This window comes from Opisthocomus hoazin, chromosome 15, assembly GCF_030867145.1.
Source record: "Opisthocomus hoazin isolate bOpiHoa1 chromosome 15, bOpiHoa1.hap1, whole genome shotgun sequence".
Taxonomy (NCBI): domain Eukaryota; kingdom Metazoa; phylum Chordata; class Aves; order Opisthocomiformes; family Opisthocomidae; genus Opisthocomus; species Opisthocomus hoazin.
Window position 1 is genome coordinate 26,029,963 of NC_134428.1, and position 16,168 is coordinate 26,046,130.

The 16,168-nt window shown below is 58.4% G+C and overlaps 1 protein-coding gene across 3 annotated transcripts in view; it reads left to right on the forward strand.

Moving 5' to 3' along the window:
- Positions 1-44: 44 nt before the first annotated feature.
- The window catches only part of USP31 (ubiquitin specific peptidase 31), a 58,744-nt gene continuing 42,620 nt past the window's right edge, over positions 45-16,168 (forward strand). For all 3 annotated transcript variants that reach the window (XR_012765553.1, XM_075435917.1, XM_075435915.1), the window contains exons 1-7: positions 45-662; positions 11,227-11,364; positions 11,831-11,919; positions 12,996-13,088; positions 14,003-14,138; positions 14,663-14,807; positions 15,583-15,766. Coding sequence is in view for 2 of the 3 variants with exons in the window: in XM_075435917.1 (XP_075292032.1) it covers positions 45-662; positions 11,227-11,364; positions 11,831-11,919; positions 12,996-13,088; positions 14,003-14,138; positions 14,663-14,807; positions 15,583-15,766 (1,403 nt within the window). In the remaining variant the exon portion in view is untranslated. The remainder of the gene's footprint in view (positions 663-11,226; positions 11,365-11,830; positions 11,920-12,995; positions 13,089-14,002; positions 14,139-14,662; positions 14,808-15,582; positions 15,767-16,168) is intronic.

Below are 16,168 nucleotides of genomic sequence, written 5' to 3' on the forward strand. Positions count from 1 at the left end.
GGAGCGGCGCGGCCGGGCGGGGATGCGCGCTGCGCCGGGCGGCCATGTCGCGGGTGAGCGGCCCCGGGCCGGCCGGCAGCGCCAAGGAGAAGCGCTCCTTCAGCAAGCGGCTCTTCCGCGGGCGGGCGGCGGGCGGCGGCGCGGGCTCGGCCCCGGCCCCCCCGTCCCCCGCCGCCGCCCCGGCCCCGGCGCCGTCCGGGCGGTCGCTCGGCGGGTTCATGAGCCGCGTGCTGAAGACCCTCTCCACCCTCTCGCACTACAGCAGCGAGCCCGAGCCCCGCGGCCCGCACGCCCCGCGCCTGCCCCCGCCGCAGGCGGCCGGCGGCCTGGGCAGCTGCTTCCCGCCGGGCCCGCCGCGCAGCCCCGAGCCCCCGCCGCGGCCCCCCGGCGGCCCCGAGGCCGTGCCCGGCGTGGCGGGGCTGCGCAACCACGGCAACACCTGCTTCATGAACGCCATCCTGCAGTGCCTCAGCAACACCGAGCTCTTCGCCGAGTTCCTGGCGCTGGAGCAGTTCCGCGGCGGGCCGGACCCCCCCCCGCCGCCGCCGCCCCCCGCCGCCGGCCCCCCGCCCGCGCCCGGCGAGGTGACGGAGCAGCTGGCGCAGCTGGTGCGGGCGCTCTGGACGCTGGAGTACACCCCGCAGCACAGCCGCGACTTCAAGGTGAGCGGGGCGGCGGGGGGAGGCCGCGTCCCACCGGGGCTGCCCGCCCCGCCGCCCCGAGCCCGGGAGCCGGGGAGCGGCCTGCCCCGGGGCGCGGCGGGGCCTGGCCGGCGGGCGCGGTGCGGGAAGCCCCCCCGCCCCGCCAGCCGCACGCCTGGTGGCTGCTCCGGCCTCGGCCCCTCCGCAGCCGCGGACCCCGCGCTCCGGCCCGGTGACAGCGGCGTGCCCGCGCCACCGTCCCCGGCTCTGCGCCGTCCCGGGCCGAGCCCCGCTCCTTACCCGCGCCGGGAGCCGGCCGGTGGCTCCGCTGGCTCGCACCGGGGAGGGCGTCCATTTTGCTGTTTCATACCTCAGTCACGCCGCGGGTGGAAAAGCTGCGAGGGGCGGCTGCGCAGCGCGGGAGCCGGCCGGGGGTGCGCGGGAGCCGGTCAGCGGTGCGCTGCGTCCCCCGGCGCCCGGGAGCCCGGGCGGGTCTGGGGCGAGGTGCCCGGAGGACGAGACCGTAGCGAACCCCGCGGCGTTCTCCCGCCCCAGGCCGGCGCCGCGGTCGCCCCGGCAGCGGCGTCTCTCGCGCTGCCCCGCCGCGGGCCCTGCGCCCGTCCCTGGGGTGCTGTGGCGGAGGCCGCAGTCTCGGCCCCCGCCGTTCAGCTGTGCCCGCGATGCTGCTGGGTGGAACGAGACGCAGCGTGGGAGCGCGCCGGGCCTGCTGGGCCGCTCCGGACGGTGAGCACGCTGGGCAGTGCTGGTGTGGCAGCAGCCCCCTGGCACCTCACGACGCTGGGCTGGGTGGAGGTGGGCGGTGGTTGGCACCCTGTTAACCTGGAGACCTTCGCTTTAGGGGAGCTGTTCTTGCGGAGGGGACGCGTGCCGACACGGCAGAGCGTAGCTCACGTGTTCTCGGGCCCTGCCGTGGGTTCGGTGGGGCGCGGCGGCAGGTGCCAGCGCCGGCTCTGCCTCGCTGCGGGGCGGGCGGTGGGGTGTCCGAGAGCCCCCCGCGGTGCCGGCGGCCTTCGGGCTGGCGCAGGGCCTCTGCCTCCTCCGGCCGCCTCGCGGGCGCGTTGCGAGCGGCGGCTCCCGGGGAGCCCGGCCGCGTGCCCTCGCTCGAGGACGCCTGGCGCAGGGAGGGGCCGTGTGCGGCTCCGGTGTTTTCCGAGGCGTTTGTTGATGGAGGGGGGCTCGGGGAGCCGATCCTCTCCCCGCGGCTTCGGCGGGTCCGGCGCTGGCAGCGCGGCGGGCGCTCGCCTCGGCCATCACCCCGCACCGCTCCGGAGGCGTTCTGGCGGGAGATAACTGGGCTTCTCCCGAGTAATAGCAGGAACAAAAGGTTGCGAAAGCAGAATTGTCTTTCGCCAGCGTAGCTGATAAAATCCAAGGGAAAGCAGACCGCTTTCTAGGGCAGGGTACGCTGCTCACGCGGGCGGAGGAGGGCGGCAGGAGGAGGAAGAGCAGCAGGTCTGGAGATTCGATTAAGGCCGTGATCCGAGGCTGGGTGGTTTTGCAGCGGAACTTTCTTTGCTGGTTTGCAGGCGTCGCTAACGGTAAGCGAAAGCTTCTCCACTCGTGGCTGATGTAGCGGGAGCCCATCAGTCTTCCACCTGCCAGGTCCCCAGGAGGGTTTTGGAAAGCTGCTGGCTGCGGGGAGCGTTGTCCCGGTCGGTCCCGTCCGTGCTGCGCAGCACGAACAGCCCGTGTCTCCGCAGAACGACTGTGTCATTATGTCAAGTACTCCGCTGTTTCCTCACAGGGGTCAATTACTCGTAATAGTAAATTAACGCCTCTAAAGACAGTTAAGTAGCCTGAACCTGCTATTAAATGCAGCATTCTTAATTAAAATTTTCTTCAGCAGCGGGCTTGCATGGTTAATTTAAAGAGGTAAACAACAGGCTCAGATTTGAGAAAGGTGAAGGTTGGCGTTTCCACTCTGGGGACTGCCGCTTCTCCCCGGAACGAGAACCACATCGCTCCAAGCTTGTTCTGGGTGGAGGCCAGAACCTTCCCGGTCTTCATCGCTTTGGTTTTTTAAGGGTGAAAAGTGTTTTCAGGAGGGTCATTTTGCGCTTCCACTCCAACAGTGATAGTTATTGACAGTAATGTTTGTTGGGTACTCGAAAAGCTCTGGAGCCAGCATACTTAGAAACCCGTGTGTGTTGATTTTTTTTATTTGCTTTTTTCCCCTCTTTTGCCACCCAATATAATCGGGCAGACACACTTCCTGATTCCTAAATACTTATCTGCAGGCGCTGAGCGTAGTTTAGGATCAAGGATAATACTTGTCCTCTTGCTCATTTTTATATCTGCAGGCTTTTTTCTTGGGTCAGAGGAAATTCGTTGCGAAGAGAGGGTCTCTGAGTGCTTGTGGACAGAGGCCTCGGAGGGGCGAGTTTCTGGATGCTCCTTACCCTTAGCTGGTTTTGTTTGGTAGTATTCTCTCCTGTTTGAGGCCGATCTTTGAGAAATAACCCGTCTGATGGGTTCGTGAGTCGTGTAGTCCTGCTGCTGAAACCAGGGCAAATGCAGCTGAAAGCAGGGGTTGGCGTGGAGCGGCCGGTCTCGTCAGCGCAGGGCGAGGGCGAGCCTGGCAGAGGGCTGATGCCAGGGCAGCTGCAGCCTTCGCCTCGCCAGCAGCGAGCCCATCGTCTCCGGGCAGAGCTCCTTCAGACGCAAGGATCTCTGCCAGTGGCTGCATTTAAACATCACATTTCTCTGCCACAAGAAGTTCTTTAAAATGGTTTTTTCTTCCCGGTCTGCGGCGCGGGTCTGTGCAGAGCGCGCTCTGAAGTGTTTGCAACGGCTGGTGCTCGGGGCGAGGATCTGCTGGGCGAAGGGCCCGGGGGGGGCTCGGGGAGCGCAGGGCTCTGCAGTGGGGTGGAGGTGCCCCGGCCGTCGGGGTGGAGGTGCCCCGGGGCGGAGGTGCCCCGGCCGTCGGGTGGAGGTGCCCCGGCCGTCGGGGGTACCCTCTGCCGTTCCTGCCGCCGAGGCCTTCGCTGCCCGGGGACGCGCGCTTGGCTTGCTGCGGGTGGGGAAGCACGTCTGCCGGAGAGCTGGAGGAGCACCGGGGAGCGGCTGGGGTGTAGACGGCCGCGGAAGGCGAGGGAAGGAACGGCCTGGGACGTGGAGGCAGAGGGGTTTGCTTGCGGTGGCAGCCCGGGGCTGGGAGCCGAGGGGAGCCCGGGCTGCCCTCCCCAGGGGACGACCCAGGAGCACCGTGGCAGGGGTGGTGGGTGCTGGTTTTGCGTCTCCGTGTTGGATGACTTTCCTCTTGGTCCCGTGCTCGTTTGCAGTTTGTTTTAACAATTGTTTTCTTCCGATTGCTCAATGGTTTTTATTTTCCTGCCTGAACAGAGCTGCTGCTTTCACAAGAAGGGCAAATATTGCAGCTTGCGCTTCCTCTTTCCCCTGTGTGATGGTGTGACAGTGGTGACAAACATCTATTGTTTGAGCTGTAGCTGTGCTGCCGGCTGTTTTTGTTCCAGGGAGCTGTCCCGTTCTGCCTGCGAGGTCCCTGGGAGGGCTGGGTGGCGTGGACAGAGCGCGCTTTGTGACGGGCAGTCGGTCTGTGGCCCTCGGAGGTGCTGATGGGGCTCTGAAGTGAGAAGGACTTTTTTTTAAACTAATTGGGCTTGAAAAATTCTATGTACTTGTCCAAATCCTCTGCCTTTGCCTGCCTTGGAGTTCTGGTCTCCTGTGGATGGTGAGGCTGTTTTCTGTTTTGAGGCTTTCTTCATAGCTAAGCCAGTTGCACGCTGAAGCATGTCGGTGCTTAACAAGATGCTTTGTATGCTGGAACTGTGTTGGTTGCATTTTTGTTGTCCAACAAGATGAAGACTGCCTTGTTTTTATGACCTGCAGCGTGTACAGCGAATACAGAAAACTTGTAGTAACTTGATTGAGTTGGATTATCGGAATTAGATCTGAACCCGGAATGAATCCCACTTAATAGAGCAGGGATAGTTGTGCCAGGTTAATGGTGCTGCTTTCATTTTTATGTATTTATTTTTAAACCTGTGTTTAGTGTAAGATTTTGTAGTAGCTGCAGTTTCAAGGTGCTTGTGTTTTGGGAATGCACTTGGGGTAAATGCTGCACTTGGGACAAGCAGTCTGTCAGCTGTGCTGGTCGCTTCTTTGTGAATTAGTGGGTAACTCCTCTGAATCGTGAAGGGGCTCCTGCAAAGTGTTGACACGCTTAGTGTCTTTACCCCCTGTTGTAGATAAATGGCAGAAGTTCTCAGCGTGGGGCTGCTTGGTGCGGTCTGGGCGTTGAAGCCTTCGGTCCTGCACCCGGGGCTGTTAGCTGTGAGCTCTCCCCCTCGCTAAAGCCCTTGTGCTTTGCTAACGGGGCCAGCTGATGTGAAGTGGGATCCCCCGGATCGTCTGTCCTCTCCACTGGCGTTTCTGGACTCCTTCACTGAGCTGCTCCACACTTGTGGCACTCCTCTGTTCCTTCATCCGCTGCTCTTCTGAGTCCCACACATCCCTCGGCTAGCACAGCACGAGAACAAAGCTGGTTTGTAGAACAAGATCTGATTTCTGCTGTTGATGAGGACGAATTCTCCTGGAGTCAGCACCGACTCCTGGCAGTGCCTTCCGGCAGGCGTGACCGTGCCCCTGGGAAGAGCCTGGGAAGGAGCGTGCCCGTTTGGGAACAACAAGCCACCTTTCGCGTCCGGGTCCGTGCCCTGCGTGGGAGAGGCGTTGGAGGGTGCTGGCCCCGGCTGCGAGCCCTCTGCCCTCTCCCGCTGTGCCCGGCCGTGCCGGGGAGCTGCCAGCGGCTCTGCCCGTCGGTGCCTGCGGGGAGCCCTGTGTGGGCGCAGCGGCCCTGGCAGTGTCGTCCCGACAAGCTTCGCTCTCTCCTTATGTGTCCAGGAAAGGTGTTAATCAGCATTAATTAAGGCTTCAGCCTGAAAGGACCGGAGTAGCTGCTAGCGCGGGGCAGGAGTCAGGCAGGGGCTGGTGGGGTGATGCTTCTTGTCCAGGCTTGTGAAACGCGGTGGAGAACCGGCTCTGGTCCTGGCGTGCTGCGCTCGGCCCTGCTGCTCTGGTTTGTGCGTTCTGAAGTGGGATCCTGAGCGGCTGTGGTTATTGCCCGCTCTGTGGGAGCTGTTTGGTGCCGCCCCGGGGCTGGCTGGCTGCCCCCGGAGCCCCGTGCCACCCCCGTGCCCTGTCCCCGGAGCCCCGCACCCCTGGGCGGCCCCGGGGAGCGGGAGGCTCGCTGCTCTGAGCCTCCCTGGTTTGCTTGCTCTCTGCAGCGGTGCTGGCGTGCCCGAGGGCTGGGGGCCCTGCAGGTCTGCTGGCAGCGGGAGCGAGCGCAGTGGTCCTGCCGGCAGCGTCACCTGCGCCAAGGGTCGCTGCTGGCCTTGGCCTTGTCCCCGGGCTGGGGCGAGCAGAAGGTCGGAACCGAACTGTTTCCCAGGGATTGCTTTCCCCAGAGAAGAATATCTTGGTTCAGAAAGGGGAAATTGCTGTTTCTGTGTGTGAGCAGAGGGAGTCATTTAGATAAATGCTCTTGATGAGATGTCTGCTGTCAAAGTTGCCCAAACACAGAACTATGTCTGTGGGATTTGAAAAAGGAAAAAAAAAAAAATCTGGTTGAGCATAACTTGCTGATGTGCAGTGAAAGATAAAGAATAGCCGTTCTTTCCTGCTCACGTGTGTCATTGTGTCAGGTCTCTAATGAGCTGCCTTCATCCGTTCGTGTACAAAAACCTTCCCACAGCTGCTTCCTACCAGAGGCACGCTGGAACGCAGCAGACTGACATTTTTCCTTGAGCTGCCTTTGTGCTCTGGAACAATAACAGCAGCCCAGGAGAGGCCAGCAGTTCAGCAGTTTGCATTTATTTATTGCATCTATTTAGAGCGATAGATGAATGATTGTTATCAGCCCACTGAAAGTTTAATAATGATAATGCGTCTTTGCCATAAATCTGCTTTATAGACAGACAGGGACTTGTTTGGTTGTAGGGTGCTTGCATTAGGGGGTTAGATAAGTGTGTGCGATCGATGCGGAATTGTGATTTTCCCCCTCTTGTCTCTTCTGATGGTGCCACTTCCACTCCGGGTGCCTGCGTGCCCGTGCTGGCCCCTCTGGGGGAAGGGAGGGTTTCGTTCCTTCCCCTGCCTCGCCCCGGGGCTGAGCTGAGGAAGGGGGCCGGGGGGGCACGGCTGCAGGGTCCTGGAGGGGTGCTGGGGGGAGCTGAGGAAGGGGGCCGGGGGGGCACGGCTGCAGGGTCCTGGAGGGGTGCTGGGGGGAGCTGAGGAAGGGGGCCGGGGGGGCACGGCTGCAGGGTCCTGGAGGGGTGTTGGGGGGAGTGTCAGGGTCCGTACCCACGCCTGGTGTCTCCCATCTCTGACCCCCAGGATCGTTCCCTTCTCGTTCTTCATACCCTGCAGTGGCGGCCGGGGTCTGCTCAGATGCACCACCCGCCCTCACAGCAGAGCAGAGGGTTAAAGCCCGTGGGGGTTGGTAAATGTGGTGGTTTTGATGTGTCTTGGTGTGTTTTAAAGCAGTTGCTCCTTAACTCTGTATCTGCAGCCAGCTGCAGCTGCCGTTGTCTCACTGCAGTGGGTTCAGCGTGAGCAGCACCAGCGAAAGGAGGTGTTGCCTTCTCTTACTTCAGGAGCCAAAGAGGAGAGGAGGTCTGAGGTTATGTTTTGGCTGATGCCTACCCTTGCGTAGAGTAATCTTTCCACAGCCGGGGTGGCTGAGCAGGTATCCTGGGGAGGGGGTGTTGCGGTTGTGCCTTTACACCGAGGTGTCTGCCGGAGCCGTGCGGGTGTCCCCCGGGCTGCATCCCTGGGGACTACGGAGCCGCGTCAGCCCTGCGCTGGGGCCAGAGCAGCTGCGGAGCCGGGCCGGACTGCGGCCCCTGGGCACGGAAAATGAAGAGGTTCAGGGTGGGCAGGGCTTAACGATGAGATGCGTGCTCGCTTGGTGTCCTTGCCCATCAGCTGTCACCAGAGCTGAGCAGTAATTGCCAGCCTGGCGTGCCGGAGGTTGCCGTCCCCCATCTGTTGCGCAGGGCTGTGGGGTCCCCACCACTTGTTCCTACAGCCCACCGCCCTGGGCCCCCGCGAGAGGGCTGGCTTTGCGGGCAGGGAGACGTCTGGGGCTGCGTCTGGCTGCCGAGCCATCTCCCTGAGTGGGCGCTACGCTTTAGGAGTTCCTGGTATTCTTCTCAAATTGTGAAATCGTTTGAGTCGGCACCTTTATCCCTCACTTGGATTTAATTACGCTCCTCAGTACAGACCTGCGCTGCGTGTCTGTTGCTCCTGCTTTACTCCTTGCCTGTCTGGGATTGCTTTGCTGCCCCAGCATCTGGGCGCATACTGGAGGGATGGCACGCAGCACGTCGCAGAGGTTTAGGTAACAACAAACCCACCTGCAGCGGCGGTGGCAGGAAGCAGGAGTAGCGCTGGGAGCGCGCTGCTGTTGCTGGAGTGCTTCTGTAGCAGAGGCTCTTGTGAGTGAGTTGCATCTGATGTTTTGTAGTGCTTCCTGAATCGCTTCCAGCGCCTTGTGACCTGTCTGCACAGGCAGCTCCTCATCCAGGGTCCTCTCAGGCTGTGACAACGCTGAGGAAACCAGAACAGCGATCACGGAGAAGCCTCTGAGATGAGGAATGACACAGATACAGCCCAAGGCACGTGGCTGTTGCGAATCCCCGGGGCGCTCTGCTGCGGGGTGTTACGGGCTTGTGTGGCTCGCTGTAGGGTGAGACGTCACCAGGAGCACACGTCAGTAAAAGCCAGCGAGGGTCTAGACTGGAGTGATGTGCTGGTGACACTGGGAGAGAGGCGATAAGAAACACTAGCCTGGGTTCCTGAGCCCTTCCTGGTGCCTGTTTCCGTGCAGGTCAAGTCTGGTCACTTTTTTCCCCGCCAGTGGATCCCGTTTTGCGTAACGGGAACTGGGAGCGAAGAAGGCTGTTTGGTCCCCTTTCATCTTCCAGTCCCTACAGACTGCTTCAGACTTCTCTCCTGGGCTTACAGCAGTGTCCCAGGCCTGCGTTTCGCTGAGCCCCGAGCAGGGTCGTGCTGGGCTGGCGCTGCGTGGGGCAGAGGTGGGCATGTGCTGTGGACCGCTCGCTTGCTTACAGCTGCGTTTCCGTAGCTGATGTGGGCGGGTGCTGGTCCCCGTGCAGGCAAGGGCAGTAAATACGTTGTCAGAAGGGCTTGTGCATATGTAATGAGCAGATTATTCCTGTTTTCCCATATTTTGCTGCGTTGAGGCAGGTGGGCAGATTATAGAGGATAGAGAGTATATGTTTACCGGTCCTTTCCTGTCTTTTTCTTCACCCCCCCTTCTGGTGACCCCATTCTCCAGAGGGATAAAGCAAGCAGCCCAACCTCATTTCTCAGGTCTGTTCCAAGGTCCCATCAGAGGCACGGAGGAGCTCTGGCGCGGTGCGGGTGCGCAGCTCGGGGCGGCGGGGCGGCCGCAGCCCTCCGGCGCGGTCCCTGCCCCGTGGGGACGGGCTGGGCTGGGCTGGTGCCGCTGCTCCTCGCTGGGGACTGCGCAGCCGGGTTGGAGTCCCGTGAGCTCTGTCTGCTCCCGCAGGGGTCCCGATGGACGGGCTGCGGCACCGCGCACGGGGCGCGTCCCAGGCGGGGTGGCTTCTCCGGCTGTCGCAGCACGGCACGGTGGGGGGACAGCCGTGGGGCCGACGGGAGCGTCGCTGTGAGCCTGCTGCTTGGAGAGAAGCCTGGTGTTGGCTTGGTGGTTAGAGTTGGTGGGGTGGGAGCGTGGGGGTCTGACCGTGCCCCTGTGTTAGGTGAAGGTCCCCCCTGCTTCACCAGCGGCAGGAGGAGCAGGCTGGCTCTCCCGGCTGCAGCCTGGGGCCTCCTGGAAGCAGCAGAACCTGCTGGCTTTTCGACGGCAGCGGTGGCAGCTGCTGCTCGGGAGGGAGCCCTGGCTCGGCTGCTCGGCAGCCCACCACGGCGCGTTACTCCAGAGACTGTTCCTGCCAAACGCCGGTGCCTGGCTGCCGTGCTCCAGAGCCTGTGCCGTGTCCCCCGGAGCGCTGGGACGCGTGCTGGCCGGCCATTCGGGTGTCGGGGGGTGACAGTGAGATCAGAGAGCTTGGAGCAGAGAAAGCGTTTCCTGGTGTCGGTGGTTGGTGAGGAACAACCTTGCCCAAGCAAACCCTGGTGTGGGCTCCCGTGGGCTTGCTGGGGAGCAGGAGGTGTTGTCCTGAGGAAGGGGAACATGTGGCCTGGAGGGAGGGCTCAGTGCAAGCTTCAGCGTTGTGAAAGGTGTCTCCAGAGCTGCAGGGCAGGGATACATCTGTGAAGAGCAGAGTTTGGTTGCTCGTGAGCTTCAAGCCCTGCTTGTTTGTGTCCAGAAGAAAAACAGGTTTGAGCAAATTCCTTGGGTGTACTGGTGACATTCTGGGATGGCTTTTCTGGAAATTCAAGAGTAAATTAGATGCATTTCCCAGGCTCTTAGCGTGTATCCAGAGCAGTGCTAGCTGTGCACGTGGCACCCATGCCTGTCTGGGTCCTCCCTTGTTTGGAGTTTGCCGGTCCAGCAGCACCCGTCCCGTCCCGCACTGCTCTGGCGTCGGTCGCTCTGTGACGCCTCGGTTCCTTGTGCTTGCTCCAGCACAGGGGAAAGCTGTGCCGACCACGCTGGGACAGTGGCTCATCCCTGCGTGTGGTGCCAGTGCGATCGGCGCTTTTCCTCCTGCTCAGTGGTCTGTCCTAAGCACGTTTTCTGTTTCGGGCAAGGCAGCAGGAGATGGTGCAGAGGATGAGCAAGCTGTGCGTGGCGGCTACTTGATACCTAGTGGAGAAAATGATGTGGTGACCGTACTGCTTATGTGCTCAGGAGGGTGCCTGGTGCAAAGCCAGTCTGCCCTGTCTGCGTGGTGTTGGGCTGAGCAGTTTGTAGAAGCATTTGCAGTTTCGATGTGCTGGTCTTGGCTGGTGCCTGGAGCTGTATACCTGTATTAGCGTCGAGTATGTGCATCTGGGTTATGGGGAATCTGTTGCCTCACCAGGGCAGAAATGAGCTAGACAGCGTGAGTGGACATTAGGAGATTAAATACTTGCTTTATGTCTGCTTAACAAGCAGCTTTGGGGAACTGAACAGTGTCAGACCCTGTGGTACGTGGATGGGTATGATGACAAATACCCTTCGCTCTGTGTTGGCATGGGAGGTACTGCCTGTCGTTGTCGTCGCTGCACTGAAGTGAGCTTGCCTTGCTCTTGACTTCTGTGAAAGTGTTGTAGGGTGATCGTTTTGCTGCTCATCCCATCTAATTGAGTCCCAAGCTTGCTGTAAGCATTTCTGTCTAAATGACGACGAGGTTCCCATAACCACTGCCGTAACCCCTCAGGTCTGTTCGGAGAGCAGGTGGCAGCTCTGCCCAGCGAGACACCAGCGTTCACTCCAGGGGCGCGGGGTCCCGCACGCAGTGGTGCGTCCTGTCCCGTCCCCAGCGCCCCGGCCGGAGCTGTTGGCAGTCCCTGGAGTGCGCTGGCAGCCGCGCCTGTCCGGCTGTGAGGGCTTGGTGGAGGAAGAGCTCCATCCTCGTTCCGTCGCTGCACGCCGTCTCTGTCTCTGCAGAACATTGTGTCCAAGAACGCTATGCAGTACCGTGGGAATGCCCAGCACGACGCGCAGGAGTTCCTGCTTTGGCTTCTAGACAGAGTCCACGAAGATCTGAACAACGTCGTGAATTACAGCAGCATGCCTCCGCTCAAGGTGAGGGCTCTTCCTCGAGCCAACGTGGGAGAGAAGCTGTGACCTTGCATACAGTCTTGCTGAATACACTGGGTTTCCCTGTTCGCTTCTCAGCCCCGATAGTTTGGATGGAACAAAAGCTTGGGTTGAAATACTGCTTGTTTCTGACCCTGTGAATGTAACTAGCCGTTTTGTGAACCCCTGGCAAGTGCTACCCAGTGCAATCGTTTGTGAATGGTCACACACTGCTCTGCAAGAGCTGGGGGGGCTGTCAGGCACATCGTCGGTGTGGGGTCGCTGCCTTGCCTTGGGCTGCCCAAGCATGCCCACCTGTGTGAGCAGGGTGCGCTTGCTATTTAAAAATCGTAGGACTTTTTTTGGTAGTTTTGGGTGAGGAGGGTACCGATTCGACTAGGAGCACGGGGCGATCTGGTGCTGTACGTCTCCATGCCTGGCTGTGCTCCTAGGATTTATTCTTCTCTTTCAGCCGCCGCTGGAGGATGACGTGCTGCTCGAGGGACCAGCCTTTCCGATCAGTAGTACTTTTGTGCAGGAACTCTTTCAAGCCCAGTACAGGTACGATGTTTTGTAAATTTTGAGGCATTATTGCATGTATTGGTATAATTCTACCGTGACGCTAGCTGCCAGTGCAGTTGAGACTGGTGTCGGAGGGTTAACAGCTGTTTCTGAATTCCTGCTGAATGGAATCTGAACTAAGATCTTGCTCCAGAGGAGAGAGTTTTACTACTTGAAATCTGGTCTGTTCTGTGAAAATCCACAGTATGTACCAGCTCTTTGCCTGCCAGTGCTCAGCGGAGCGAAGCCTGGGCACCGCTCAGTGCTGCGAGGCTTGCCCTGGTGATGGAGGCGGGAGCCTGTGGCGAGGCCTGGGGGTGCCGGGAGGCTGCTGGGGAGCTGCGGGTGCCGGCGCCTTGCAGAGTGCCTGTTATCTGCCCTGGGGGATGCCGAGCTGAGTCTTGCACTGTCCCTTCAGGGCTTTCCCATGAGCTTCCCATGCTTCCTGGCAAGGGAGCTGTCTGATTTCGGAACTAATGCAAGATAACAGCCTAATTTCCAGTGTTCCTTGATGGCTTGTGTCTGTGCTGCTGTAAGAATTTTAATTGCTGGGCTTTCTCCCCAGTATTTGCCAAGGCTTCCTTTGCAAGGGAGAAACCCGAAGCGTGGTATAAATCACAAAGCCAGTGTAAGGTGCAGGTAATTCTGAAGGTGAGAGGTGCGCTGTCTGGAGTCTCTCCCTTCTGATGGGGAGAGATCTGTGCGGCTGCAGCGCTGGCGGTCGCGGTCTGCTTCCCGTCTCTGCAAAGAGAAAGCCCTTCCAGGCCTGCTGTGTTGGAGCTGCTGTTGGGGAATTATTAATTATTAAAAGCCAAATTCAGTGTCTGGAGTGAAGTCTTTTCCTGGCATGCCCTGTAATGAACTTTGTGACTAATTACTTTAAAAGGATCTGGAGATCAGGAGCCCATCGTTTACAGCAGCTGTGTCTGTACAGCCTCTGCGCAGAGCTGTGGGGAAGGAAGAGCAGAAAGGGGCAGCCGGGCTGACATGCGAAGTCTGCTGGTAGCGATTGGGTGATTTATCCGTTCCTGATGAAATGAGGTGTAACTCTGCCCTGCTCCTGCTGTTTGCACTAGGTCCTCTCTGACGTGCCCGCATTGCCAGAAGCAGAGCAACACCTTCGACCCTTTCCTCTGCATCTCTCTGCCGATTCCGTTGCCTCATACACGGTATGTGACTCTCTTGAACTGAACGTTGGCTGTTTCCATGCGTGTAGTGTTGTTTAATTTGCTACAGAAGGAAGAGAGAAGTCAGCAAAATCTCTCTGGTAAGTCTTTAAAATGATAGATAGGACCATATGGGGCTTTATTTTTTTTATTTTGCAGGTAAATTGGAAAATTGAGCCTTTTAATTGTTTCAGAATGGCCCTCTGTCCCCCCCTTAACTTCCTATAGAATTAATTTTTGGGAGAAAAAAAATAGCTTTGATTCAGATAACCAAAATATTTTGCTTTTGATTTAATTTATAGCATTTTAAATTTAAAGAAGGGGAAAAGGATAAAACACTTTTTTTACTTTAGAACAGTCTCACTGATCACTCCAATTTCAAAAAATGAAGTTGAAAGCTTTCCCGCAAAACACTTTGCTCTTTTGAAAAACAGCTATTGCCAATAAAGAAAAAAGCTTCAAGGAGGAAAAAAAAAATCCAGATAAAAAGTTCAGAGCAAAGACAGAGATGCACCGCAAAACTACCTGTTGTATAAATAAGCAGCTCCTTCACCTGATATTTTGGATGCAGAGAACTTGTATGGGTGCAAGAAGCCACGGAGCAAAGTAATGAAAGGACGTGTTAAACGTGACTGTGTCACACTTGGTTCAGAAGTGTCACAGACTCCTTGAGCGAGCGGAGTCTGGGTGGGCTCTCCAGGGAAGGGTCCCTGGCAGGCAGCTGCCCCTCTGCTCTTCCCGAGGCGTTCGCTGGCTGCTCTGGGAGCCGGGAGGGGATGTGGGGAGGCAGAGCCGGGTGTGGGGAGCCAGGACGGGATGTGGGGAGGCAGCCGGGAGCAGCTCTGCCCAGCAGCCGAGTGCCATAAGACTGTTCTGCGCTCGGCCCGGGCTCAGGCTGCGTCCCGTGCTGTCGGCAGGCCGCTCTACGTCACCGTGGTGTACCGGGGGAAGTGCTCGCACTGCATGCGGATCGGGGTGGCGGTGCCCATCTCCGGAACGGTGGCCAGGCTGCGGGAGGCTGTCTCCGCAGAGACCAAGATACCCACGGAGCAGGTAAGGGCTGGCCTTGTCACCCGCGGGCACGGCCTTCCGGCCCGTGTTGGGTGTGTAGAAACCGAGATTCCCTGCCCGGGACGGAAGGGGGCAAGCGGGGTGGTGGTCATCTGGATCGTGGTTTTCTCTGTGCGTTGGCTTGTTGAAACCCAGCGACGCTGGGTTGGACTAGATGACCCACAGAGGTCCCTTCCAACCCCTACTATTCTGTGATTCTGTCAGCGGAGCGGGCAGACCTGCTGCCTGCTCACACGGCGACTCTGCGCGCTGGCAGTGAGGGCATTCCTCTGTGGGGAGAGCTCCAGAAAGCTGGCGGACCCCACAGAAGACTCTCCACGCGCTGCCTTTACCCCAGCTTCTCCGTTATGGCAGCCCCTTTCCCTCCTCCTTGCTCCTGGCCGATGCCGGGATGCTTTGAGGAGTGCCGTCCTGTGGCAGGACAGTCCTGGTCGAGAGACGGGGCAGCTCAGCTGGACCGGGCACAGGCAGTTTAATGGGTTCTGGTTTGCTTCTGCTGACTCCAGATCGTGCTGACAGAGATGTACTACGATGGGTTTCATCGTTCCTTCTGCGATACTGATGACCTGGACACCATTCATGAAAGCGACTGCATTTTCGCCTTTGAGACCCCGGAGATATTTAGGCCCGAGGGTATCCTTAGTCAGAGAGGTAAGTCGATAACTCTGAGTAATGCCCGCCCGAGGTGACTGGGTGAGGGAGGCTTGTTTTGGAAAAGGATATACTTGAGAATAAAAGTCCCACAAGTAGTTGATGTTCTGGTGTATTGATTTCAACTCTGACTTTGTCCAGACTCGTTCCAGCAGGCTGAGTGGTGTTGTCGGCTGGGAGGTTATCAAGCAGCGATGTACACTCCTTGCTTCGTCTTCCCAGGGCTCATTCTGCAGGCCAGGCTGGCTTGATGTGAAATCTGTTGTTAGGATTAATTTAAAGAACTGCTAGGGACCAGATGAAGCCACTGAAATTGTGTTATTTAAAATAAGATTACCAGTGATGAATAAACAGTCTCAGCAATGAACAAACACTTTCGAAGCTCAAAAGGCTCAGCTTCTCTGCGTCTCCCTCTCAGTGGAAAGGGAGTAATTGCATCCTGCGTAGACAGAGCGTAATCAAAGGCAAATTTTATTACTGGAAGTAACAAGCAGGGTTTCTGACACTTTAGCTTTTCTGGCGGGCAAAGCTTATAAGTACTTGTACAAATTACTGTGAAAAATCAGTTAGGTGAGCGCTGGCGTAGGATTCCTTTCTGTAGAGAAATAATCACTATGAAAAGTAATTGCTCTTTGAAGCCTTCATACAAGTAATAAAAATGTTCTTGATTCCATGCTGACCGGCTCCTCTGCAGCCGAAGGAGGGTTTCTGGGCCGTGTCAGGGCACTAAAGGCAAATGACATAACAAAATGTTTCCTTTCTCCAAATTTTTCAGGAATACATGTGAACAATAACCTGAATAACTTGAAAAGTGGCACTGAACACTCCCGAACGATAGCTTATTCTCAAGGAACAGTGAAGTCTGGAAAACTGGAACAGTCCTCTACTAAACCAGCAGCAACCGACAAGATTGTCTTGCTGGTGTGTAACAGAGCGTGCACTGGACAGCAGAGCAAAAGGTGACTGCCAGCTCCTGGTCGGGGGTGCTTCTGGCTGCTGCCTTGGCTGCCCTGGGTTTTACTCACCGTGTGGTGAACGCACAAGGTGAAGGAGCGGCACCCTGCGTTCCTGGCTTGCGTTAGGTGCAGCAAAACCATCCTAAATTTGGCAGACTTCACGTAGGCCGGTGTTACTGGGAAGTGGTGAGTGCGGACCAGGTGGAAGGCTGTATCGCTCTCTGCAGAGCTGTCTGGTTTCAGAGAGCAGCAAGTACATCCGACCAGATCCTGCGATGTGTGGAAACTTTTAATTGGAGTGCAAGGAGCAGGTGGGGGAAGTGAGAAACGACCGTGGCACGGGCATTTGTACCAACCGTGGGCTGAGAACCCTCTCAGCCGCTGAGGTTTGTTTCACAAAAGGTT